This window comes from Brassica rapa, chromosome A10, assembly GCF_000309985.2.
Source record: "Brassica rapa cultivar Chiifu-401-42 chromosome A10, CAAS_Brap_v3.01, whole genome shotgun sequence".
NCBI classification, from domain to species: Eukaryota; Viridiplantae; Streptophyta; class Magnoliopsida; order Brassicales; family Brassicaceae; genus Brassica; species Brassica rapa.
Genome location: NC_024804.2, coordinates 10,385,716 through 10,412,468, shown reverse-complemented (window position 1 = coordinate 10,412,468; position 26,753 = coordinate 10,385,716). Strand labels below are relative to the sequence as shown.

Genomic DNA, 26,753 nt, shown 5'->3' with positions numbered 1-26,753 from the left:
CATATTTACTTATCCTATACTGGAAATGTTACTTTGTCGTCAAGACAAAATTTGTGTTATCGATTTTCTTAAGCTATTCAAATATTTACATACTGATTTGCTTTCCTATATTACAATATTTACTTGTATACTCTCCAGTCTCCACGTTATATGCAATAGAGCGATGGATAATAACATCCATGCCCCAAAAAAAGAAAACTGAAGACAAAATTAATTTTCTGTTGCAGAAATTAATGCCTTCTTTCACGTAATGATATATGTAAATATTCATTTGTTTATTTGTAGGCACTAATGGGGTACATGTGCATGGACGATGTCGGTCTTTGAACGCTTGCATTAAATTATAAGAACCTACGGAAATTGAGAGTCCTACCATCTGAACCCCATGAATGTACATTTGACTGGGGGAAGGTTGATGTCTGTTTCTAAGGATTGTCTAAAACTTGGATCAGGTCGATTCGATGTAGAATTTTATCCCTGATCTTCTTCGCCTAATAATGTGTAATGTCTCTTAGTGTTCAATCAAAACGTGAATGAAAACAAGGTCCAAACTCAGTAGAAGAATAATATCGACAGAGCGATTTTAAAATTTAAATTCCATATCTCATGATTTATTCATTAACAGGTATACTATTCCCTGACTTTTGTGCACACTTTCGGTCGCAAGTCACCTATTGGTCACGGTAGAATTTGTATGGATCATGGAAAGGATCGTACTTGTGATTCCATCTACGTTTCACACTTAAAATTATAAAGTCACAGGCTCGCAGGCTTTAAGAAATTATTAGAAAATGGTATATCTATCAAAATTTTCATTTTTCCCCCTAATTATATTATATGTATCACTTAGTAAGCTATAATTAATCCACGATTGATAGCAAAAAAACCACACGATCAAACAATGATTTAAGCAAGAAGAGTTAGTTTTTGTGTTCCTAGTTCGATCTCCTGCGGGAAGAGTGTTTACACTTTACACCATTAAATAATTAACAGAGGCTAATCCAGGTCAAACCCAAATCTTCAAGTTTTCTGTGATCTTTCTCATTCATGCCGTATGCAAAAGTTAACCCATATGTAGTCCTACTATCTAGCACTACCAGCAAAGCTAGCCAGTAAAATCACCATAACTAGTAAGGTCTGATACACGTTCTTTCGAGATCGTGAAAAAAAACACATGACGTCTTATTTGTGAGATTAATCCAAATTATTGTTCTTTGACAAATTAAGGTAATACCTGTTTTCGAGATTTCTCTCACACCCCCACAATAAAAGCCTCACTTTTTTTTGTTACAGCCTTGTACATATGTAACATATCATGATAAGTTGATAACTATATAAACACACCATAAACCGCTAACTACCAAACTATTATAACCACTTGGACTTTGTAAGTAATTACTTAACAAATCACATAAATTACTATCAAAACATCATCAATTTAGTCGAAGATAATGAAAACAGAAATTATAAACTAGAAACAAAAACATAGGATAGAACATTGAGAATCTTTTCTTTACAAGAACTCTCAAACAAAATCCTAACCGACTCATATAATTAGCATACTGGTTTTTCTGATTAGTGCATAATATAAATGGAATAAATCAAAAGAACAATCGAGATCTCCACCCTTCTTTTAAATTTTTCATCTTGAGAGCTTCAAATCTTCCGTATCCTCTCATCTTTTTCTTCAAATCGCCTGAAACAGAAATCCAAGCTTACAAGATTGATATGTCATCCAGAAAGAAAAAGAAAAATGTATAGATTATAGAATATATATTCACATGTTTTTGTATTCATCTCATAGTATGGTAAAATAAAATAAAATGATAAAAGTTGGTAAAAGTTACTGATGGAATATACTCCTTATTCTAATAAAATAAGAAAGGAAAGTAAATGTTATGTCAGCAGTTACAGAGACAAGACTCATATTGAAACTGGCAAATATATTCAGACAATAAAATCCAAAAGAGTTTTCAAAGTCGTCTAAAAACACACACAATCCGAGCCCATGACTTCACTGCAACACTTATATTCCCACTGTAAATGAACTCAGTTTTGGAAAACTAAGTCTCATTTCTACAGCATTTGGTTTTAAATTAGGCTACACCATTACATTTTGATGAACATTAGACTGGAAAGTGATATTAATTTGAGATATTTATATTACTGTAAGAATCAACTTATTTAGCTTTTGACGAGAATTGAAGAACAACCGTATAATTATACTCCAACAAACTCTAATTTGTAACATTGATGTTATTCAAAAAAATAACTAATTCTTGTGAAAATGTTAGTTGTTGTAAATCAACAACAATAACAGATCTGACAAAATCTATGAATAGATTTTTTTCTGTTGTTAGAAATATTTGAATTTTGTTTGGATAAAAATTAAATCAGGTAGATAATTACGAAAAAAGAAAATAAAAAATCTTAGATCAGATTCAAAAACCTGTTATGATTTAGGAGTTAGATTAGACCTACACGAAATCCAGTTTTAACGAGTAAGATATAACATAAAAAATTGTAGATATGTATAATTTAAATACATGCTTTACCGTTAATTAAGATGATGGAAATTATATCAAGAAAATGAAAATAAATAATAAAAAAATCAAAGAAAGTTAAAAACGTTTTTGGTACCGTGAGGTAAACACTTGGGAGGATCTTCAAAGAGAGAACGGGAAAGTTGTTTATAAGCAACGCCGATATCGATTATAATGACGCCGGTGTCAGGTTTCTTGACGACAATATCTTTCACCGACAGCCACAAAAACAGCTCGAACTGCGACAATCCTTCTACTCCGACAAGGCTTCCGTAGCTCAGATTCGCTCTCACTACAGAGTCGAAGCGCATTCCCGTCACGGACTTGGCGAGACAAGGCGCTGCAAGGAAAACCTCGAGACGACCGTCGTTGTCAAGAGTGTAAGAGTCAACCTCTTGCGGTAATAGTCCCGCGGGGAGACCTTTTGATCGAAGAACGTCGTGGATCGTCGGAGAAGACGGTGACGAGAGAGAGAATGAGAGGAAGAGAGTGGTAAAGAGAAGGGTTATTCGGTAGATGAGTTTCTCCATAGCTTTTGACTAATACAGATAGAGATTTATTTTTGCTTCCAGAGTTCCTTTTTACGGCGATGTTACAATTGTTGTAGAGAGGATATATATATTAAAGGAGGAGGAATAAAGCAATTTACGTTTTTATCCTTTGTTGGTGAGTAAAGTGGGGCCATACATAATATATATGGTTAACGTGATTATGATTTTTAGTTAAGAAAATTAATGAAAAAATGCAAATTATATATTGATTTATAGAGTTAAAAGAATCCATGTAGATAATTAATAACAAAAGAAGTGGTTGGACAACCTGAAAATAGCTTTAACACACTAATAATCTTGGCCAAAAAAATAAATAATAATAATGGTTCTAAGTGTATAAGAGAATGCTAGTTGTATTAATAAATAATTATTCAAAATTACAAATGTGTGTATTAACAACTAAGACATCTTGAAGGTTCTTACAGTTGGATTGTTAAGCTTGTAGATGATTAAGAGGACTAGAGTCTAGAGGCATACAAATTTTAATTTTGAATTAGTCTATCATTGTTTTTAAAAATAATTACGGGAAAGTAAAAAAATTAATTGATATTTTGACCTTATATACATTTGTATTTAGCTAATAATGTGGAAACGCATATTTATATTATAGCATGAAATATACATATATACATATAGGGATGTGATGTATACATAATTAACTTTGATTGCAGGGTAATCCAACACCTAATGAGTATGAATTAGATGTTAGAAATTGATAGTTTAAGGAGTAATATAGAATGCTTCATCATATGATTATATATATATTTGTATTTTTGTATTTGTTGGTGGTGAAAGCTTCTTAGAAAATACATGTTATCAAATGATTATATATATATTTGTATATAACTTTGATTGCAGGCTAATAACTTTGTATTCAGTTGAAGAATTTTTTTCTAAAGAAACAGGAGTTCTAAGATTTTGTATTTTTGGACCGTTTTTTCCTTTTCGACAAAACAAATGTCAAATATTTTAGTAAAAATATTAAAAATTTCTGAAATTATCTTAAAATATTTATGATACATTTTTTATATTAATGATACCAGTTCTTCACTATAATATTAAGTTTATCAGTGTAGAAGCAAACAAAATTCAATTAAATAAAAAAAGACGACATAAACATTTAGAATATCTGACCATGAGTTTTTAATAAAAATATAAAGTGCTAACAGGCTTTGAGTCACATAAGGCTTTGCATGAAAGGGAAATAAATAACCGCTAAATAAGTAACCGCTAAATTACGTGTCAGTAAAAAAAAGTCACCCACCCTTCGTCTAAAGAACAATTAGTCCTTCTCTAATTTTTAATTTTATTTTATTTTGAGAACAGTCTTTCTCTACTTAAAATCTTTCTCTTGGCTAAGATTTTATTTAAAGAAAATGAAATCCATTTAGAAATCATAAATAGATATCAATATGGTCATTATACCTCAGGATGAGGTAAAAACAAAATTTAAAAATAATTATCTTAAAATATGATCAACAAAGAGATTATTTAATTTATTAAGTCATAGTTGATTAGAGAATTACTATTCTGCCACTGTGAGAGGGTCACGCGGTCCACAGTACAGTAGGTCCCAAAATTGAGATGATGATTACGTTAACCAATAGGGGGACCGGTTTCTACTTGACGGTAACTAATAGATTCGTTACACGTGGATTATATGTGGGTCCTTTTATACCGGTTACCTGGAGATGAGTTGTCACTTGGTTCGTAGCGGTCGTTTGTTCTGTTTATACTGTGAGAGACGCAGCAGGTTACCAGTTATTAGATTGGCCCACGTGTGGCTCATGCAGCTTCACACGCGTGATACTTGTGATACCATTTGCTTTTTTTTTTTGATCGAATTGTTTTTGTGATACCATTTGCTTTTTAGTTTTATTTTGTAGTATTTGTTTTCCAATTTTGATTAGTCTGCTGGGTCCCTGTAATTATTGGGACTTTTATTGGAAAAATCATAACGCATCTGTGATTCACAAGATAAATTCAGTTATAGCAGTGGGGTCTGTGTATTTCATAAATTTAAAAACTTTTCTAGTAAAATAAAATAAAATTAAGAGACAAATAAAAATATCCGTGTATACAGTTCACATAACTGGACTTTATCATCCCTGTTAAAATTAAAATGAAGTTCAACCAGCAGAATAACATTCAAATATGAATTTAAAAATAATTATATTTTGATTGAAAATTTAGCAATGTATTTTATTTGCACTCAAAGTTTATTTTGATAAGATAGTATTTTTAAATTTTATAGCACAATAGAAAATAATCAGCTAAATCTTACAAATTTTGCTTTGTGATAAAATATTTTTGTTTATTTTTATTTTTTAAAAACATACTTATCAACATATATATTTTTACAAATTTAAAGACGTAATTCAGAATATTTATACAGAAATATCAGTTTCACTATTTTTTATTTTTAAAATCATCAACTTCAAAAGTATAGTTGTAATAAATCTATATAGACTATAAATCCTCACTATGTTTGTCATTCATTATAAACTTTCATATTTCGATGAAATAAAAAAACTATAAGAAAATCATTATATGTAACACATATACAACTTAGAACTTGTTGTAAACTAAATCTTGTTGAACGTTTCAAAATTATGATATATACAAATAAAGTTAGAAATTCATGATTTAAATGGTTCATGTTCTATCTAGCTCTAAATCTCTCAAACTTACATGTAATTAATTAGATTAAAAATATTTATCTTTACTTTTTATGTCGAATGCACATTAATTAGATTAATCAAATTTACATTATTTTATAACTTTCATCTAATACCAATCTGGATTCAATTGAAATTAGTTGAATTGTTGTATCAAATTGATGTATGTTATGTAAAGTTTTAATTCATAAACCGTATTGTTTTTTTTTTTGTCATCAACATATACAGAAAATCGTATTGTTCTATAACATATATAACTAGATGCGATTGATGTGAATATGACATTAGTTAATACAATGTATTGGATTTTAAAAATAAAAAGGTTAGAAAGTACATTGTAGCCTTTACCTTACATTATAAGTCCGACCTAGGGGTGGGCACTTTACCCGAAATCCGAAGTGGCACCCGAACCCGATCCGAAAAAGCCGAACCGAAATCCGAACCGAAGTAGCAAAATATCCGAACGGGTATTAAATTAGGAGAGATTGGATATCCGAACCCGAATGGATATCCGAAGATAACCGAACATATGTATAATTAACCTTATATTTTTAATTTACATCTTTCATTTTATATAAAATATTTATATTGATACTACACATACTTTAAATTCATATGATATACATACAATTACGTAGAAGATGATTTGCTATGCACTTAAAATACATGTCAAACTTTTTATTTCAATAATTAACAAAAAGTTACATCCAAAATTTAAAAACAATAACCAAATTAATGTCTTTTTAGTTTGAAAATGTTATGTCCAAATCTATTAACCATTCAATCTATTAAAAATACAAAAAATAGTTAAGTGAAAGTTATATATTTAAATACAAGAAATTTGAAAAATGAAAATTTTAATATTTTTTTTCAAAATCTAAATATCCGAACCCGATCCGAAATAACCGAAACCGAACTAAAAATACCCGAACCCGACCCGAAGTACAGAAATACCCGAACGGGTTCTACACCTCTATACCGAAATACCCAAAAATCGGAAATACCCGACCCGAACCCGAACGGGTACCCGAACGCCCACCCCTAGTCCGACCCTTTGATTTAGGCCATGAAATGTAATGAATATAGCTTCATTGTTAATCTAGTTTTATATTTTGCAATAAATTTTAGAAAAATTCCTTGAATACCATAAAATGGATACCACTTTTCAAAAGTGCAATCAATCAAAAATACTCTAACATATGGATTTAGTGTTGAATGAGTTATTATTTAAGAGGTGAATTGAGTTTATAAACTTACATAAATAATTCTTAAACATTTATAAATAACTTAAGAGGGTTAGTTTTTTTTTTATCACAAAATTAAGAATTTTAAGAAAATGTAGTCATTTAAAGGTAAATTTGAAAGTAGCAAGCCCTTTTCGGCGTCCACAGGGTGATCACGACCTTTTTCGGCGCCATGTATTTGTGGTAAAATTATAATGTTTCTTATATTTTATATATTTCACTGTTAGTTTAGATTATAATATATTAATATAATATTGCATATATTAATACATTATTTAGATCATAAAATTAATAATAACATATTGATATTCTCAAATCCTTTCTGTTTCATGTTTTAAAAGTAGTTTGTTATTTTTTTGAACTTTTTTTTGTTTAACTTTGTTTTCACTACGGGATACAAAGCCGACAGTTTCGGAAATTCCGGAAACGCAAACCCATAAAATAAGACAGTCCCCAATTTAGGGAATAACAAACAAAATCCGATAACCAAATAACACGTGACGGAATAATCATATAAAGTTTCTCAAATTAATTTAAATATTATGAATTTTTCAATGTGAAAATTAAATAAGATTTAATTCTATTTTTAGAATCTGTTTATTATATGGAAGAGTTCATTTTTTTTATTTTTTTGGAGTTTGTCTATTATTTACAAAACTAAATTGAAAACTATTAAACAAATTGATAATAAAAATAACATATTAACTTCTCAAAAAAGAATTCGGTTTCATGTTTTAAAATTAGTTTTTTCTGTTTTTCCAGTATATTTCCTTTTAGCTTTGTTTTCAATACGGGATACAAAGTTGACTGTTTTGAAAAATTCAGAAATAGAAACCCATTAAATAAAACAAGATCCCAAATTATGGAATAACAAACAAAACCACATAAACAAAGAATATGTGACAGAATCTATATATATAAAGGAGAGTTGTCTCTCTCCTTAGGCTATCCACATCATCAGGAAGCATGGGGCTTCTTCTGCCACCTGGCATCGTGCTTTTAATTTCTAAAGATGCTTTGTCGTTAATCATCTCTTAAAAGCCCAAAAGCCCAAAATTGCTTTAAACAAAGCCGAGAGTTTATATCAATTACCATAGCTCCTTGCCCTACATCGCGTCACTTTCTTCATCTTCCTTCATCGCATCAGCTTACCCAGCCGTTTCAACCTTGACTGGTACTCCTCCATAACGTCGATGTAGCATGTCCTTGCGTCATAGAATCCCATTATTTACTGAAGCAATCTATAGCCATGCAACTGTTTGCATCCTCTCATCATTTCACCTTAAATAAACCTTCATCTCAGTACTCTTCTCCACATTATTCACTATTCACAAATAAACGCAGAGGAGACTCGCTTCCAAAACTGTGAAATCCTCCGGCAAAACCCCCACCGCTCAATTCCTCAGTGCCCTCGCCCCTGGCTTGGAGAGTCGGAGCTGTGCAATGAATTTGTAGTCCCAGACTGCAGAGAAGGTCGGAGGTGGTGATAATGACGGCGTTCGTTCATCAATAGAAGAAGAAGGTACATGCTTACAATTCAGTGTATATATGCACACATACACTCAATAGTTTTGAGGAGAATTGTCCGTGATTATACATGCATGGTTTGTAAGTTGAAGTTGAAACGCTCTATTTGTAAACAGATCTGTGATATAATTCAAGCTAGAGCAAGACAAGTTCTCATTAAAGAAAACTTTTATATGAAAGATTATGCAGTCATGTATTTTACTGTCCACTAAATCGATTGATATACCATTTCTAGGCACCAGACAAGAATCGTGGAGTCATTCTTATTTTCAAAGGGATCATAGAGAGTATTCCTGAAGTTTACGTTCTGTTAAATGTGATGAGTTGATACTGTAAACATATTTTCTTTTAATATTATTTCTCAGGTCTAATCTGACTTTTTGTGATGTTAGGAATTCTCGGGCTCCTTGTGCAGGGAGTAGTTGCTGCTAAGGTTTCTACTCTGCTCTTACCTTAGTCATATGCTTTATTTGGATTTCTTCCTCCATTCATTAAGAATCAGGTTCAAATTCTTTGACATGAGACTTCTCTTTGTTTTACACTAAAGAAAAAAAAATGGATGCTTACAAGAATCAGGTTCAAATTCTTTGATATGTGCTCGTGATGGGTTTCTCTCAGGCTATTCGCCTGAATCTTTCTTCCTACTCGTCTCTCTCTCCCTGCCAGGTTTTCACCTTCTCACTTACCTTTCCTCTATTAGACTTTTTGATTCACATTTGTTTTATAAAAAGCTCAGAACTTTCATGATGTTTTTACTGTCTTATTATTGGGTTTTTGTTCTCTTATTATTCTTTGCTTTCCTCAGAATGATGCTTAATGTATGCCCACAATCATCAAGTTTTACTTCTTCTTTTTTACTTTCCCTTAAATAAAAATGAAGACTTTGAGTTTTATTTTGATGTGTTGTGTTATAATTTCTTGATGCAGACAAGTGTAAACCAGAAGCAGAAGACTATTGTTACGTTCCTCACCAGTTGTAGAAAGGGAAAGAGACGTTCTTTACTCACCGTTAAATCAGTTCTGAACAATACAATACCAAGCTTCAAAGACAATGGAACAGCCGAGGAGCATTCAAAAATTCTTTTGGATAAACTCTTCGCTCGAACACATGAACATACGAATGAGAACTTGGTGTATCCTCCTGATGAGGCTCTGTCCTACTCAAGCCTTGGGGGCTTGGGTCTGACCTTCAAGCTGCGCTAATGGCTTTGTTGAAACGTGAAGAAGACTTGCAGGACGCAGAGAGGAAGGTTCTCTCCGAGAAGAAGAAACTAAACCAAGCAAAGGGAACGGTTGGAGAAACGGGAGAGAGTCATCCTCCAAGCTTCTTTGAAGCACAAGATTTTACAAGAGAAGCTGAAGCCGGCGAACGTGGAGTTAGCTTCACAGGCCAGAGAGATCGAAGAGTTAAAGCATAAGCTTAGGGAAAGAGACGAGGAGCTTGTCGTTATGCAAGCGTCATTGACTTTTAAAGAGCGTGAGCTGGATCGAATGCGCGTTGAGATCTCAATCAAAACCAAGGAGGTCTCTGTGGCGAGTTTTGAGTTTGAGAACAAGTCACAGCTCTTGAGCCAAGCCAAGGAGATTGTGGAGAGACAAGAAGATGAGATAGAAGCGCTTCAGAGAGCTCTCAAGGAGAAGGAAAAAGAGATAGAGATTGCTACGGCGAAGAAGAGACTTGAGCAGGAGAAGCTCAGAGAAACAGAAGCTAACTTGAAGAAACAGACGGAAGAGTGGTTGGTGGCTCAGGAGGAAGTGAGTAAGCTTCAGGAGGAGACAGGGAAGCGGCTTGGAGAAGCTAACGAAACCATGGAGGACTTTAAGAGAGTGAGGAAGCTTCTAACCGATGTGAGATTCGAGCTTGTTTCTTCTCGGGAAGCTTTGTTATCTTCAAGAGAGCAAATGGGAGAAAAGGAAGTGCTGTTAGAGAAACAGTTAGAGGAACTCAAGGAGCAGAGGAGAAGCGTGTTGTCGTATATGAAAAGCTTGAGAGATGCTCGTGGTGAAGTGGAGAGCGAGAGAGTTAAGCTAAGAGTCGCCGAGGCTAAGAACTTTACACTCGAGCGAGAGACATCACTCCAAAAGGAACTGCTCGAGGACTTAAGAGAGGAGTTGAAGAAAGAGAAGTCTCTGTTGGAGGAACCTATGCGTGATGTCTCCACCATCCAAGACGAGCTTGACAAGAAAACAAACGAGTTTCAAGTTTCATGTCCTTCGTCCACCAGTTGCTTAACTGGGAAAAATCATCAACTGGTTTGCTTCTTGCTTACGGTGAAAAAAAAAGAAAAGTCCATCTGTTTTGCTTAGGCCTGGGCATTCGGGGTCCCAATCGGGTTTCGGTTTTATCCAATCGGGTTTCGGTTTTTCGGGTTTATCAAAATCAGTCCCATTCGGATTATATAAAAGTTCGATTCGGGACCGGTTCGGGTTCTATCGGGTTTGGGTCGGGGTTAGTAAATCTTCAAAGAACCGGTACAACCCAATATACTTTCGGATTCGGGTCCCAATCGGTTTTTCAATTCAAAAGTACCTGATTTTTACCTATTTTATAACCAAAACATGAGTAAAATCGGTTCTTCAGTTTTAAAATACTTGATTTATACCTATTTTGTAACCAAAACTTAAGTAAAATCGATTCAAAAATAAGGAACATCAACCGTGATCATTCAAAATCAAACGAAAAGTAAACATATTTACTGATAAAAAGAAAACCAAATAAATAAAAGCATAAAACGAAAAACCAAGTTCTCATGAAATGAAAAACATTGTTTAACGAAAACAAAATCAAAATCTAAATACTTCAAGATTCAACGGCCATCTTTAACCATCAACTTTCATGTAATAGAACCACCAACATTCATGTAATAGATAAGTATTTTAGATGTTCAATATTTCTTAGTGTATTTTGGATACATATTAGGAATTGAGATCATGTTTGGTACAAGATCTTTTCGAAGTTTTGAATGTTTCGGGTTCTATCGGATATCCATTTAGATTCGGGTTCGGTTCGGATAATACCCATAACCCGAAATACCACAAAACAAGACCCATTCGGTATTTACGTCGGGTTCGGATCGGTTCGGATTCATTTTTATCGGATCGGATTCGGTTCGGATTTTCGGGTTCGGTTTATTTGCCCAGCCCTAGTTTTGCTCTCTTCTTTTTCGGCTTTCTCAGTCTTATCGTTGCTTTTGTTTTATCATGTTATGGTCGTATGAACAACTGTTATCTACTGAACAATGATAATGTTATGAATTTATCAACTCCAATTACTTGGCGCAATGTTATCTATTTACATGTATATTTAAGTAGAGTTTGGCAGATGTTCAAACATTAATACATAGAATGTGTTTTTTTACTTTCTCGCAATCAGAATTTGAAAGTACAGAGAGACTGCAAGAACATGATCTGGAAGAGGTCCTTTTAACCAACCTGTGAATTGAGTTTTGATATGTCATTGTTATTATGATCCTCTAATGTGACAGCTCTTGATGAACCTGTCAGAGGAATCAAGATACTTAGCCCACAGAGGGCATAGATGAGGAAATGCTATATCAAGCCAAGGATTGGCTCTTCCATTGAAATGAACAACAGCTGCACTTTCTGCATCAGAAAAGGTTGTTTTCTCTTGGTACCCGAGACCAAGCATATGCCAGAACGGATCTATTGTCTGGACTTGGCCGTGGAAAGCTATCAACCCTGGAGGCAAATGGCCTAGCATGTACTCATAAAATTAGTCATTAGTTCACGATCCTAAATTCTTAATTGGCAAGAAAAATAATTCAAACTCGACTATACTAACAACTAACGGATACAAAATGAAACTAATGACATTCAAAAGAGAAATCAATGTCCGAACCCGGCGCGTAGCGCCGGAATACCCCTAGTAATCATATAATTTAATGATCTTCTAAATTTTTTTTTGTGTTTTCATGTTTTAAAATTAATTTATTAGTTTTCAAATTTTTCAGTATTTTTCCGTTTAACTTTGTTTTCTATACGAGATACAAAGCCGACAGTTTGAAAAATTTCACAAAAATACATAAAATAACAAATTAAAGAATAGCAATAAAACCCGATAAACAAATAACACTTGAACAAATAATCATATATTTTTTTGTTTAAATATAGTAAATTTTCATTCTGATGTAAAATTATAAATGATCTAAATACTAGTTTTAAAACCTTTTCATTAAATGAAAGAGTTTATTTTTTAGTTTTGGAGTTAGTCTTAGTCAATTTTTGATTTTATAACTGTTATTTACAAAACTAAAATTTGGAACTATTAAACAAAGGTATTAATCTATAAAATATAGTTATAAGGAGCATAATAAGTAATAACACCTGATATCGATTTCAACGTCCAATAATAAACGGGGATAGTGGAAACCGCTAAACCACCACTCCAAAAATAAACATATAACTGCTAATCACCATCTTTTCGAATAATAAGTGGTTAGGAAGATACAAAATATTTCGCTATATTGCATAATTTTATGCTAGAAATGTGCATTGTACACACACTCCTCAGATATTGTGATATACCAAGAGACCGTAAGAACATCTCTAATGCAGTATTCTATTTCTTTTTGAAAATATAATATCTTTGTAATGAAATACTCCAATTCTATTCAATGATAAAGTGGAAATTAGAATCATGAGTAAAAATAAATAAAAACACAGCATTTGGATCTGAATCCAACAAAAAGCTGGAATAGGATGGATCTATATTAGAGCTAGAAACGTTTTCTTAAAGGGTTTAATGCTATTGGTTCAACAACATTATCATCTTTAGAAATTGAAGCTAAATGCGCTGAAAAAAGTGTTGTTTATAAATTGAAGCTAAATGCGCTGAGATATTTTTAAGTTTTTGTCACAAAATAAATTTCAAAAACTAAAATGATCAAAATAGTATTTTTTTATTTTGAAAATTATAGTTTAAAAAAATTTTTGAAATCCTATCCCCAAAACTCCACTCCTCAACTCTAAACTCTAAACCATAAACCCTAAATCCTAAACCCCACTTCTTAACTCTAAACTCTAATGTTTAGATTAATTAACCATATGGATATAAGTGTATATTTACTTTTTTGATAAAACATTTAAGTCTATTTTGATCATTTTTATTTTTAAAATTATATTTGTGACAAAAAAAACTTTTTTAGATCTATTCTAGAGAAATTTTCTTTTATAAATTATGAAATTGGGTTATAAAGAGTCGACTTTTTGCGGAGATTATAAAACCGTTGTTATACACCTGATGAAGCACCAATATTCTTACGTACACATGAATATATATATATTTTTGAAACTGACGTACACATGAATATGGACAACCAGACTTTGTCGGCTTTTTACGTTGATGATAGTATGAAGTTCACACTAATCATTTTATCTTTAGCATGTTAGACGAAAAGCCGAAATAGAGCCTGTTTGTTACGATGTCGATGTCGATTTCGATTTCGTTAACCGGTCATACAAAGGGCCGCTATGGCTACTATTGATTGGTCAACTAGTCATCGAATATTCTTGTTCCTTGGCTATAGCTTAGTGAACTTTATGTAAAAAGTTACTCAAAGAGAGTTTTGTTAGCGAACTCAAGCCCAAGTTGCAATCAAGGCCATCTGCCCATACATCTAGAATTTGTAGCATGATAGACTTTATATAAATTCGTGTAATCAATAATATTAAAAGGGAAAGAGTCTAAAAAAATCTACCTATAAAAATTGTTTAGACCCTTTCATTTAACTCATTATTTTTTGGTCTTTCCTTAAATTTATATTAACAATGTTGCCATATATTTCTCTAACAATAATTTAGTCAATTCTTTTATTTATTTAAATCTCACTCCTAAATCCTAATCATTACTATTATTATATTTATCATTTTGATTTTTAATCGTAAAAACATTGAAACTAATGTTTTATATTATCACTTTTATCATATAATATATGATTTAAAGCAAGATAAATTACAAGATATATATATATATATATATATGTACATTCTAACTTCCTCTTTCATTTATAATAAAGTAATCATATCATATATAAAATTTTCTACTAAAATCTCATATAATATACTAAACTTTCAACCGTCTATAGTTTGATAATATTTTCATATTTAAAAATGATTTTTCTGAATATTCATGTTACCTTCACAAAAATGAAGAAATTTATTGGTTCTATTAAAGCTAACCAACTTCACAATATCAGTATTGATTATTCAAGATTTTGAAAATTATTTGTTTAGATATTATACTTTTATATACTTTTCACTTAAAACGAATCAATACTATTAAAAGGGAAAGAATTTTTAAAAATCTAATATAAAAAAGTTGTTGGAGTTATGTATAACTATTTATTATTTTTCTGATAATACATTAATCATTCTAAACATACAATATTTTAAATATTTTTAACAGATCTTAATATTATTTCTTATGATACTTTTACTCAGAAAAATATTTCATCAACTATGTTTTTGTACAATAACGTTAAAAAACTATATCAAAAGGTTGTTGGACCTGATATGGACGTAATGGATCCACATCTCTTCGGGTATTTAAGATCCTAAAAGAATTCGAAATATATAAAAAATCTGAAAATATCCGAAACACGAAAAGTATTTGAAACTCCAAACAAATACCAAAAAAATTCAAATACCTAAAAATTTAAAATCTTATTCAAAATCTAACACGATGAACTGAAAAATACCCAAAATTTTATCCAAATACCCTATTTTTTTTTAATTTGAAAATTTTACCTGAAATCAAAACTCTAATCGTAAACCAAAAACTTAAAAACAATATTCATAATACCGGAAACATATTCGAAATATCCAAATATACCTAATAAACACATATTTATGATCGGATCTAGGGTATGACCCGAACTCAAACAAAGACCTGCGGGTCAAAAAAAGTACAATAGGTTATCTTCTCTGGACCTGAACTAACCTATAATTTTGGGTCGGTTTGGTTTGTTTTTTTGATCCGGATATAATTTTCATGTCGAAAAGAAACTTACGTAAAGTGTACATATAAAATCTCAAATAAAGTAATTTGTAGATTATATAGCTGTTAAAACTTATGTTTTTCGATATAATAAAACTTTGTATTATAATATAATCCAACAACCCTGCGCTTTCGAAGCACGGATCAAAATCTAGTATCTAGTTGTATCCCCAAGTGTCGAAATGGATCCCTGGCCAAAGACAATGGAGAAGTAACTAAAAAGAAAACATTGAGGAATGAGGTCGAAGGTTCTGGTCCCATTTGAACTGTTTTTTTTTCTCTTTTGGTGACCAGATGAATATCGAGAAAATTGATTAATCAATGATAAGTAGATCCTAATTTTCTTTTTAGCTGCGTTGAAAAAATAAGCCAAAGCAAAAAACAAACAAACAATTTGTAGGGTTTTTTCTTTCCGAAAATGGAAATATACTCAAATGATATGAGTTTTCCTTTTTTAATGGAATCGTCTTTCCTTTTCTCAGTATGATTTCAATGTTCTATAAATATTGGCTAATGAAACTTACACAAATCATTCAATTGTCTCGCTTCCTTGCTGAAAGAGTTAGGATTTCGTTTATCTGACTGCTCGTCGGAGATTCGTAAGAGGCCGCAAAGGTGAGCTTGCGGAGGAGATTCAAAACGACGAGATGATGACTGCTCGTCGTGGTGGTGGTAAGAGAAAGAGGGGCACGAACAAGGAAACTGAGAAGAAGAATGGTAACGTGAGTAACAAGAAATGGAGAGTGACAAAACCACAACAAGACAAAGAGACAGAGGAGTACTTAAAGAGAAACGTAACCTAGAAGATTTGTGGAAAGCTGCGTTTCCGGTGGGAACTGATGCACTCTGCGGACTCAACTGGGACTTCAAACATCTAGAAGAAGCCTTGGAGGAAGGAGGGTTTGGTTTCTCCACGGGAAGAAAGTTTATGTTTTAGGGTTTGCAGAACTTTCAACACTGTCTTGACAAGGATCAAGAATACATTTTTGTCAATGTCCCAACGGTTGTTGTCATCGAATCAAACACTGAGCCTTCTAAAGAGCTAGCAATCAAATCCCTTCAGAGCGCAACAGAAGAAGGAACCATTACGATGAGAACGGGACGGGTTCCTTACATTCCATTACAAGAAAGAGACAGACAAGTTGAGAAGACAAGCTCTCGGATCTTTACTTTGTTCTGTAACAATCGGAGAGCAGCTCTCAGAAACAAAAAGGAAGAACGTGTTGAGAAGTTTGAGTATTGCCTTCCTTATTTCTCTGAATCGGAGGAAGATGATACTGAAGGGAGTAGTAGTACTGAGGTGTACATAATGTTCCCCTCTGACCCGCCGGTTACGTGTTTGCTGACGCAATGTCCAAATTTGAAGGGTTGTCTGAGGAATTAAAAGACGAGTTCAAAGAGCTTGTCAAAGATCGTGTTCAAGTAGGAAAGGTAGCTCACCAAGCGGCAAGAGATTGGAGAGCGATCGGTTGAAAGAATGAACCGAGTTATACTACTAGGCAAGCCTCTGAAAACATGAAGCTGTACAAATTCTACCCTAAGAACTCACAAGACTTGGCTACAAACATGATGAAGTCAGCCGTTCATTAACAGATGCTACGGGAATGCTCATGTAATCTTTAGAACCAGGATTAGGTTTTCCGTTTTTGAGTGTAATACAAGCAAAGTTTGAACCAGTTTGTGACTTTTTATAAATTGGATTTGTTTTCTCCTCTAGAAATTCTTAAGATCTTAGATGAGCTTGTATTACCCTTTAAGGTTTTGACTATAAAAAAATCTCATTCATGTTTGGAGTGAAACACAAGCACAAATCATTACATATCTATACGTAAAAACAAGACAATAATTACTGTTGTGAAATAATATCGAAGTGAAAGAATATATATGATGGACTTATATAATATTAATAAAGCAGAGCAAAACATGCAATGTTTTTTTTTTTTGTTCTTATTGATACCGAATCATTAGATAACATTAAACAGTAGATACTTTGAGCTTCTTGGTGATGGTTGCAATGTACTTGCCTTGGTGAAAAGCTTGCTCTAGCTCGAGCTGCGTTGGCTGCCTAGAACCATCTCCTGCGAATGTTCCAGCTCCATAAGGGCTCCCACCTTTAACTTTCTCCATCTCGAACATTCCAGCACCAAATGTGTAACCGATTGGGACAAATATCATCCCGTGGTGAACCAGCTGAGTTATCGCCGTTAACCTATTGATTTACCACATAAGAAAACGTTTGTTAAGATATAGGCAAAGATGTGAAGTTTATTTGTTGTTTGATGAGAGAACTTACGCGGTGGTTTCTTGGCCACCACCTTGAGAGCCAGTGCTGTAGAAGATACCAGCTGGCTTACCGGCGAGTGCCTGAGTCCTCCAGAGTCCACCAGTTGCGTCCAAGAAGGCTTTGAACTGAGCAGCCATCATACCAAACCTTGTTGGGAAACCAAGGACAAAACCATCAGCTTCAGTTAGGTCGTTGGGTGTGATGATCGGTGATCCACTCTTTGGTGGTGCGCTCATCTTAAGGAGTGCTTCTTCTGGAAGCGTCTCTGGTACCTGTGTAACAACAATTCAACAATCGAGAAACCGTTAAAAAAACAGAGTTCCTTTCTAATTGGTTACTACTAATGTGAGAATATATTTAAGTTTACAACGTAACGTTTTTGGACTCAAATCATAATGTTTTAGCCGCTTAGATGATCCATAGAACATAAGTTTCTCAATGAAACATAAAAGTGATTATGGAAGAAAGTCAGAGGTAAAGAACAAACAAACCTGCCATAGTTTGGCTTCAACACCTTCAACAGAAGCAGCTCCTTTCCTTATTTCTTCAGCCAATTTCTCCACGTGACCGTACATTGAGTAGTACCTGCAGAACACATCAAAGAGACTTTGAACCACTGAACAAAGCAAGTGCCAGTAAATAAAATATAAAACGATCGTCCGTGAAAAATCAATACACCTTCTTGTTCGATCTTAGACATTAAAAAAACATGAAATCAAGTCGCTAGAAGCAGGAACGGACTAGGAAACAAAGATAAACAGAAAATTAACATACACGATATACACTTTGGTCGCCATCGGAATCGTTTCTTCGTTTATCTGAAGCTTAACTACTTTCTGAAGTGTTTCTCGTAAAATTGTCTTTGTGGATGATGATGATATAGGAATGGTTCAACGATCCGAAAATGCTGTAAGCGTATTTATAGTGGTCCAACATTATTTGTTTTCTTTTCTTTTTTATCCTTTTCCCAAACTTGTATTTTTCAGAGGAACTCAACTTCAACACCCTCATTATTTGGTCAAATTGAAATCTTACCCCATACTTTTTCTTTTATATATATTTAGCCACCCCTTCATGAGTATTTAAAGTGATCGATGAACAATTAAATCTTTTGTTTCATCATGAGTTGAAAAATATTTGATCTACTATGAAGCAATGAAATAAACATAGGTCATAATGAAATTTGCATAAACCTCAGAGCTTTCAAAAAATCACTATTTTCATATGCGTGTTTTTCGGTAAAACTATTGGAAACATAATAATTATCATGCCATTTCTTTAATAATTATGGTGATTTTAATTAGGTAGCAAATTAAGCAAAGAAAACTAGTGGGCCAATTTTGAGTTCCACGGGTATTATAGGGGGTATAGGTGGTCAATTCAAAACGTAGTCGTTCATCACCTGGTTTGGTATTGGACAGAAAAAGTTGATTTTATTCTATAATTTAAATTATTTAAATAACATCTATACTATATTAAAAAGGTTATATGAGCTCCATTGAGCCTATCCACGTCAGCATAAAAAATCAACCAATAAGAAGGTTTTAATTTGCCATGTCAGCTCACATTCTCTTCTTCATCGGGACGAATTCGTCGATCTATATACCCAGTTCCGTTCGTTTTAAGTTTTAACCTAATATACTGCTCACCTCTCTTTCTTTACAACCTTAATTATGTGATTAAGTTGCCCTTCTGTCTAGCCCTCCTTCAGTTTTCTTTATTAACTAAGCCACAAATCTGTCAAAACAATTGAAAAGAAAGATGATCGTTCTGCTCCCAGAACAGAATGGATTATACTTTCCCTTATTAACCTGTCAATCAGTTACGCCATAGGCCATGGCAGAGGAAGATCTTGAATGTGGTCGGTGGTGCTTCGTGGAGCTTCTTAGGGTGTGATCAAGTTGTGGAATCCACTATCCAGAAGTAACAAATTAATTTTTGCCTCTCAGTTTGGTTTGTATTTGGAACTCTAAACCTCAACTCATGTAATTTTTTTTGTCTTTCACCTATAAAACTTTGTTTCATCGTGATTTACAGGTGCAGAGATTCATATATGGAGTTTCTGATGCAGATTGCCTAAAAGAGGAAATGCATTACTTTCAGATGGAATAGCTTGAATCACGTTCAGTGTAACATCACTGAAACTCTCATCAAACAAATATGTGATTACTGATTCTATTATTAAGAAAAGAAATATGATCAAGATTAGTTACTATTATATTTAACAATAATCTGAGTTTCTCTGCAGCTGATGCAGGTTTCAAGTGGTCTCTCTTGGTTACAAGTGTCTCAACATAGGTATAACAAAGTAGACGCTTTTGGTTATTGTTAGGGGGTGAACTCAGGTTATAAAAACACCAAATAAAGACACATTTTGTTTGTTTGTAGTTTATTGAGATGTTTTAACAATTTAATAATAAGATTGAGATTTGTTTTTGATATATTTGACAGGGAAGCATGGTTGCAAAAGCATCGAAATCTAACTCTTGATTATGGCAAGGCAAGTGAAAAATAAAGGTTTTTAAGAACTCTTATCTTATCACTAACAATTTGGACATTACATGGTGATTTGGTTAGTGCCAAATTACTTTTTTTTTGCTTCAGGTTTGCTCCTTGATTTGATGAATGAATTAATTGGCTGATCATACGGACTCATCTCTAAAGGAGTAAACAAACGACTTGGTAGCAAGCAACCAAGTAGATCTCATTACAGGACAAGTTCCATGCAGATATACAACAGCTGTTCCTTCTGCCAAAAAGGAACACAAAGAAGCCAATATGAATATCGAGAAAACAACATGTGAAGTGAATGCTTAAAATTAGAATAGTCTTTTTTCCTTGATGACCTGCTCGAGAATGGGACTCTTAGAGGGAAGAAAGATGCAGCGACCGCATTGTCCAACCTCTGCATTTATCAGGGAAACAAAGGCAGAGCGGTTAGAGCCGGTATAGTGCCTGCATTGGTTAAGATGCTAAGTGACTCGAGCAGCCACAGGATGGTTGATGAAGCTTTGACTATACTCTCGGTCCTTGCAAGTAACCTAGACGCTAAAGCAGCGATAGTAAAAGCGAATACTTTGCCTGCATTGATAGGTATTCTCCAGACGGGTCAAGCTAGAAACAGAGAGAACGCAGCAGCTGTATTGCTTTCGCTGTGTAAGAGAGACAATGAGAAACTGGTGGCGATAGGTAGACTCGGTGCGGTTGTGCCGTTGATGGATCTGACGAAGAACAGAACAGAGAGAGGCAAGAGGAAAGCTATGTCCTTTGCTCCTTCCATTTTTGCTGCAGCTTCTTCATCTTCCTCGCAGGTAAGTAAGTAAGTCAGAGATAAACTGAAACATGGGGCGTGTCCGTACCAAGACCGTGAAGAAATCATCTCGCCAAGTGATCGAGAAGTACTACTCTCGCATGACACTCGACTTCCACACCAACAAGAAGATCCTCGAAGAAGTTGCCATCATCCCTTCCAAGAGGCTCCGCAACAAGATCGCTGGATTCTCCACCCATTTGATGAAGAGGATCCAGAAGGGACCAGTCCGTGGTATCTCGCTCAAGCTTCAAGAGGAAGAGCGTGAGCGTCGCATGGACTTTGTCCCCGATGAGTCTGCTATCAAGACCGATGTGATCAAGGTCGACAAGGAGTCTTGAAATGCTTGCGTCCCTTGGAATGGCTGACACTCCCGGCTTCTCTAAAGTCGAGACTCACGCTCCTGCACCTGCTTTTGGCAGGCCACCCAGAAGGTTCTGAGGAGTTTGCTCTTTATTATCAGTCAATCGAAATGATGTTGCTTTTTCAATCTTAGGGACACAAGAGTTGCAGTTCTTTCAGTGTTTATGTTTTTTTTTATTCGAGACTTATGTCTGAAACTGAAAGTTAGACTCTTTTTTTCCAAAAAAAATATATAAAAAAAAATAAGAGGAAAGCTACGTCATTGTTAGATCTTCTTCGTAAAGCATGCCAATAATATTATTAGTGGTCTGACAAAATAAAATAAGGTTCGTCAAGCTCTCATTTTTTTATGAAAAGTTTGTTGGCTATTTATTTAATTATTATGTTAATATTTTGTTCAATTGATGATTTGATTTTTTGGATATTAACTCCATTTTGTGGAATAGAATCTTGAGATGGTGAGCTAAAAGGGTTTTCGAGAATCGAATTCTTTTTTTGCTTGATGTGTATTTATTTGTAATAAAATTTGGGAATAATACCTAATAAGCTTTGAGATTGTTATTTGTGTTTCTGGTTCATGAATTTCTATTTTTTTTGTTGCTTTTCAAATTCAACGCGAGTTGGTGGTTGCCCTTCTGGACAAGGTTAACTTGGACCACAAGCAATAGTTGTAAATAAAGGGATCCCGTAAATAAATGATTTAACTTAATAATTGGTTCGATACCAAAGTTGGTGTTGTTTCGGTAGGCAAGTAGAGGTGGACCACATGTGCATGTCCTAATAAACCGGTGTGCTTACTGGAATCTCTGGAGGTATCAAAACTTTCAAACAACATTACCTCATAAATTTATATATAACAAAATCGTTCATAAAAATCCAATGATTGTTGTGACTAATTAGATTTTATTAATTTGAAATTCTTAACAAGATATAATAAACTGTTATAATATGAATTGTCTTGAGGCTTGATCCAATTCTAAGGTTAACCGATAAAAATAGTTCAAACAGTGCAAATCATGTAGATTATGCATATTAAGTAAAAGAAGTGTAGATCAACCATACTATGTGGAAGAGATCCAGATCAATCAAATCGAAATTTTGTTATTATAGTTTTAAATGATAAAACAGTTCAAACGATATAAATCAGATATTTAATTAATAAAATAATTAAAACATAGAATAAATAAATACAATATAGTGTATTTATGATGTTTTAAATAATAAAATAATTAAAGTATAGAATATATAAATACAATATAGTGTATTTTTGAATTTTCTTTAAATTAGTATCTATTATAATGTTTTATATAAAATGTAAAGTTATTATATTGGTCACGACAACTTATTCTTTTTGAAAATTGTATAACTTATAAATACTTAATTTGTAAAATAGTAATTGAGGAAAGATCATATATACTTTCTTTAATTATATGCTTAGTAGAAACATGTACCTGTGAAAGATATTTTAACATTTCTAACATACCTTCTATCTTATGTAAAACTTATATTATACACCGACCGTAAAACTTTCACAACAAGTCAACTAAGTATCTATGTTCACAAAACTGAAAAGCATAAGTAATCATAAATATAAAACTATTGTGGTGACAAACATTATCCGTTAAATATATAATAACTGTAAAAACAAACAACCCAAAATATCATTATGATTAATAACTTTTATCTACAGAGACAAGTTAAAATCAAAATTTAATGCTTGAGTTCGAGCAAAAAAAAAAAGCCATATACAATTCATAGGATGATCTTCAAGAAACCCAACTAAAAGCAACATTTCGATTGAATTTCAAACAGTTTTTTCTGAAATTAGTTTTGGTATTTAAAAAAAAACTAATAAATACAATTTTATTACAGTTTAGAAAATCCAAAATAAAATTACATGCAATATTCAAACAACCAAAATCAGTCCATGTCATTTTTTCCATTCTCATACTAAATGTTAGGCATAAGTTTTTTTTGTAAAATTATTAACATTTAAAAATAAATTATCCGCGCGTAGCGCGGAAAACGATCTAGTAAAATTAATGATGATATGTGGTCGTCACGCTCATCATCATGTTCCTTTTCCCTCAAAAATATGATTATCTAACACAAGAAAGCAGCTTTCTGCTTACTTGTTTTCTCTAGAAGATGACTTTTCTAAACAAGAAATCATAGTGTTTATCTGTTCAAGCTTTATATGATTAAATTATGAATCAGTCTTACACAAAATGGTAGCTTGACAAAAATTATTATAAGTTTGCAAAATCAATTATCCCAATGAACTTGGTGTCTATGATACTAAGTTACTAACTAATATGTTTAGGTTAATATAATCACTAATATTAAAGACTGTCTGAATATTTTCATATACAAACGAAAAGTTCTGTTTCAGTTAAGTCACATATTAATATTTTTCAACATCTTCATAAGCTATAGGTTATACTTATCTATCGTTTAGTGGGTTTTTTATACCATACCAATCAATCACTCAATCCGCAATTCGCTGCACACGGCACACCAAATGCATAGCAATCACCAATTGCATAGCAATCACAGTTCACAACTAATAATGAAATCATCTTTTTAAAAATCTATCGATGAGATATTTGTGGAGAAGGAATGAAACTGAGAGAGAACAAGTCAACGACTGTGATCCAAGCCCCATGAAGACAACCAAGTAGGTGCTCAATTGACTGAGGGTAGGGTCGAAAAACTTATCTGTCCGATTTGATCGGCGAATATAATCTAGCCATTGGATCAAGACTTGATCCAATCTAAATTCCGACTTCAAGCCGTTGCATCATCACTCTCGTCATCATTTTTCTTTGTTCTTTCTTGACTTTTAGTTTCTTAATAAAACTACGACTATGCATTTTAATTTCCAACAGCAGTAAGGCGTCGTCTAAATTACAAGTAATCCTATCAAATTAATTAGTATGAATGCACTGTTTTTTACTTCACTTTAATAATGGGATTTTTTTTTGAACAGTGTATTGTCATCAACTAAAAACTATCGTTATTTGATATCTATACTACGATTATCGATAACTTAACAAACCTATAGCGTCAAAAATAGATGAGGATACAAATAACATTATGCTCATATATATATATATATATTCTTTGACATTAGGCTCATATATTAGATATACAGAAACTTATAACTAGTTTAAAATTTGGAGCATTTTTAATTTACATAATTGATTAATATAATTTTGAAACATGTATAAATTTCTAAAAACGAAACGAATATCTACAGAACTAAAACATAATTATTTTCTAAAATTTGGCTTACTAACATTGAAACTTATCATTAAAACCACTTTAATATAGTATTTCCAAAATTTGGAAGCCCTAGAAATTTACATATACAAATCGCTCTGTAAGGTGAACCTCTAAGTTCACCAATCAATAAGATTTTATGTAAATTATTTAGAATCCGATCTAAGACAATCCGTCTGTAAAACTGGGGTTATGTGTTACATGTATGTTTACCTGGACCTGAGTATAGTGAAACCTTATATATGTTGGATCCATATATATATATATATATATATCTAAAGATCATATCTAGGAATTTGGATGTAATCATTTTGGATATCCCTTAGAATTACAGGAACCTTTCGTTGTAATCAAGAGGGGGCGATCTTCAACGACATTTTTTTCCAAGAACTACATGATAAAATATTATGTTAAAAACAAATATACATGATAAAATATCCAAATAATTAAAGTTATTTATACAAAAAAAATATGATGTTAATATGAGTGAAGACAAATGATAAAATGTTAAAGCTGGCTTGTGTTTTAAGGATGCTTCGCTTTTCCGCCCCATTACTTATATATGATGTTCAACTTACCCCAAATTTGCTCATATCCGTGGAAACAAAGTAAACGACTTTTTATATTAGCTTTATTGACCAAAGTGTCGCTTAAGATACGTACATGCATGATTTGGTCTTCTTCGCAGGATCAGGGACTGCATGGCTACACGCATTAGCCTACATGATGGATTACCCGCAAGGTGCAACCATATTTGCTTTATATATAAAGTAAAATTAGCTAGTGGAAAAGTAGAAATATGATCAGGTGGTTGAAAGTGGAAACTACACTCACATATCTCATAATTATATGTAGACTTTGATGAGTGATGTGTTAAGATGTGTTACAAAGGCTTAACTGTTTACTCCAGTGTTTTTAAAACCGGACCGGAAGCTGAACTAGATAATTTTTGAGTTACGGTTCAATATGGTTCGACCGGATCAAACTTAGTTCAACAATCTGGTTTAATATATGTCTAGTGGATAAATTTAAAAGTAATGTTAGTAAACATGAAACAAAATTAAAATATAAATGAATTTAAAACATAAAATATTATAAATATAAACTTGTTTTATCTTTATATAGATGATTTATAGATTTTTATAGTTTTAATAGGTTTTATCAGTTTAATAACTTTGAGATCTAATCCGGCTACCAATTAAAACGATCGAAAAAGATATATTAATGATACATGTATAGGATGTACTCAGTGTGTCCGAGCGTGACCGGTTCAGGGTCGAACCAATTATTAGACCCAACCCGACTATATAACCGGTTCATGGTCGAACTAAGTTCAACCATCGGGTCAGTCCGGTTTTAAAACCCCTTTACTCTTAATATGTTTTCTTACAAACAAGGTTTTAATCTACTTTTTTCTTCTGGAATCAAAAACAGGTAAGTGAAAAGTAAATTCAAAATTTGCTTACTTCGATTTCAAGCCGGATATAACAAGACTTACCTTTTGAGGGATAAGGAAAATTGCAATCCATAGTCAGGGCCGGCTTAGGTATAGGGCAAGAGGGGCGTGGGCCCCAGGTTAATTTTTTTTGCGTAATTAGTAATAAAAATGGCTTAATTTTTTTTTAAAATAAGATAAATGGTCCAAAATTTTTAAATTATCCATAAAATATATGTAAAATTTGTTTGGAAAACTATTTTGCCTAAGGGCCATGATTTATTTGAGCATGTCCATAGTGTTAGATTTCAAATCAATACTATTAAGGGAAACACACATAATTGGAACCAAGTTGCTTTTAGGAAAAAAATTTAAAAGATATTATACCCTATAATTAATTCCAGTAAATCAAACTATATCCTCTACTTAAGCCTAACGTATTTACTTTTGAAAAAAAACTAACATCTAGGCTATTTTTATGGTATACTTTATATCAAGATTATTAATGCTGAAAATTTTAA

General features: G+C 32.8%; 4 protein-coding genes and 1 pseudogene across 4 annotated transcripts; 3 read left to right on the top strand and 2 right to left on the bottom strand.

The window, feature by feature from the left end:
* Positions 1–1,392: 1,392 nt before the first annotated feature.
* On the bottom strand, positions 1,393–3,157 carry LOC103844908. Its single transcript, XM_009121730.3, has 2 exons — positions 2,641–3,157; positions 1,393–1,696 (listed from the first exon to the last, which is right to left on the bottom strand). The coding sequence occupies exons 1-2, from the start codon at positions 3,071–3,073 to the stop codon at positions 1,602–1,604; spliced, it is 528 nt and encodes a 175-aa protein (XP_009119978.1). The 5' UTR covers positions 3,074–3,157; the 3' UTR covers positions 1,393–1,601.
* A 5,876-nt stretch (positions 3,158–9,033) lies between these two features.
* LOC103844907 (golgin subfamily A member 6-like protein 7) lies at positions 9,034–10,865 on the top strand. Its single transcript, XM_033282802.1, is given in 4 exon segments — positions 9,034–9,209; positions 9,471–9,714; positions 9,717–9,829; positions 9,831–10,865. Coding segments are annotated over 4 exon segments (1,440 nt in total). The 5' UTR covers positions 9,034–9,146; the 3' UTR covers positions 10,851–10,865.
* A 5,340-nt stretch (positions 10,866–16,205) lies between these two features.
* Positions 16,206–16,942, top strand: LOC103846105 (protein HEAT INTOLERANT 4). The gene is made up of 2 exons (XM_009123022.1): positions 16,206–16,352; positions 16,505–16,942. The coding sequence occupies exons 1-2, from the start codon at positions 16,206–16,208 to the stop codon at positions 16,940–16,942; spliced, it is 585 nt and encodes a 194-aa protein (XP_009121270.1).
* A 375-nt stretch (positions 16,943–17,317) lies between these two features.
* Positions 17,318–18,773, bottom strand: LOC103844906 (NAD(P)H dehydrogenase (quinone) FQR1). Its single transcript, XM_009121729.3, has 4 exons — positions 18,617–18,773; positions 18,334–18,427; positions 17,852–18,114; positions 17,318–17,767 (listed from the first exon to the last, which is right to left on the bottom strand). The coding sequence occupies exons 1-4, from the start codon at positions 18,637–18,639 to the stop codon at positions 17,533–17,535; spliced, it is 615 nt and encodes a 204-aa protein (XP_009119977.2). The 5' UTR covers positions 18,640–18,773; the 3' UTR covers positions 17,318–17,532.
* A 641-nt stretch (positions 18,774–19,414) lies between these two features.
* On the top strand, positions 19,415–25,272 carry LOC117129277 (annotated as a pseudogene).
* Positions 25,273–26,753: the final 1,481 nt, after the last annotated feature.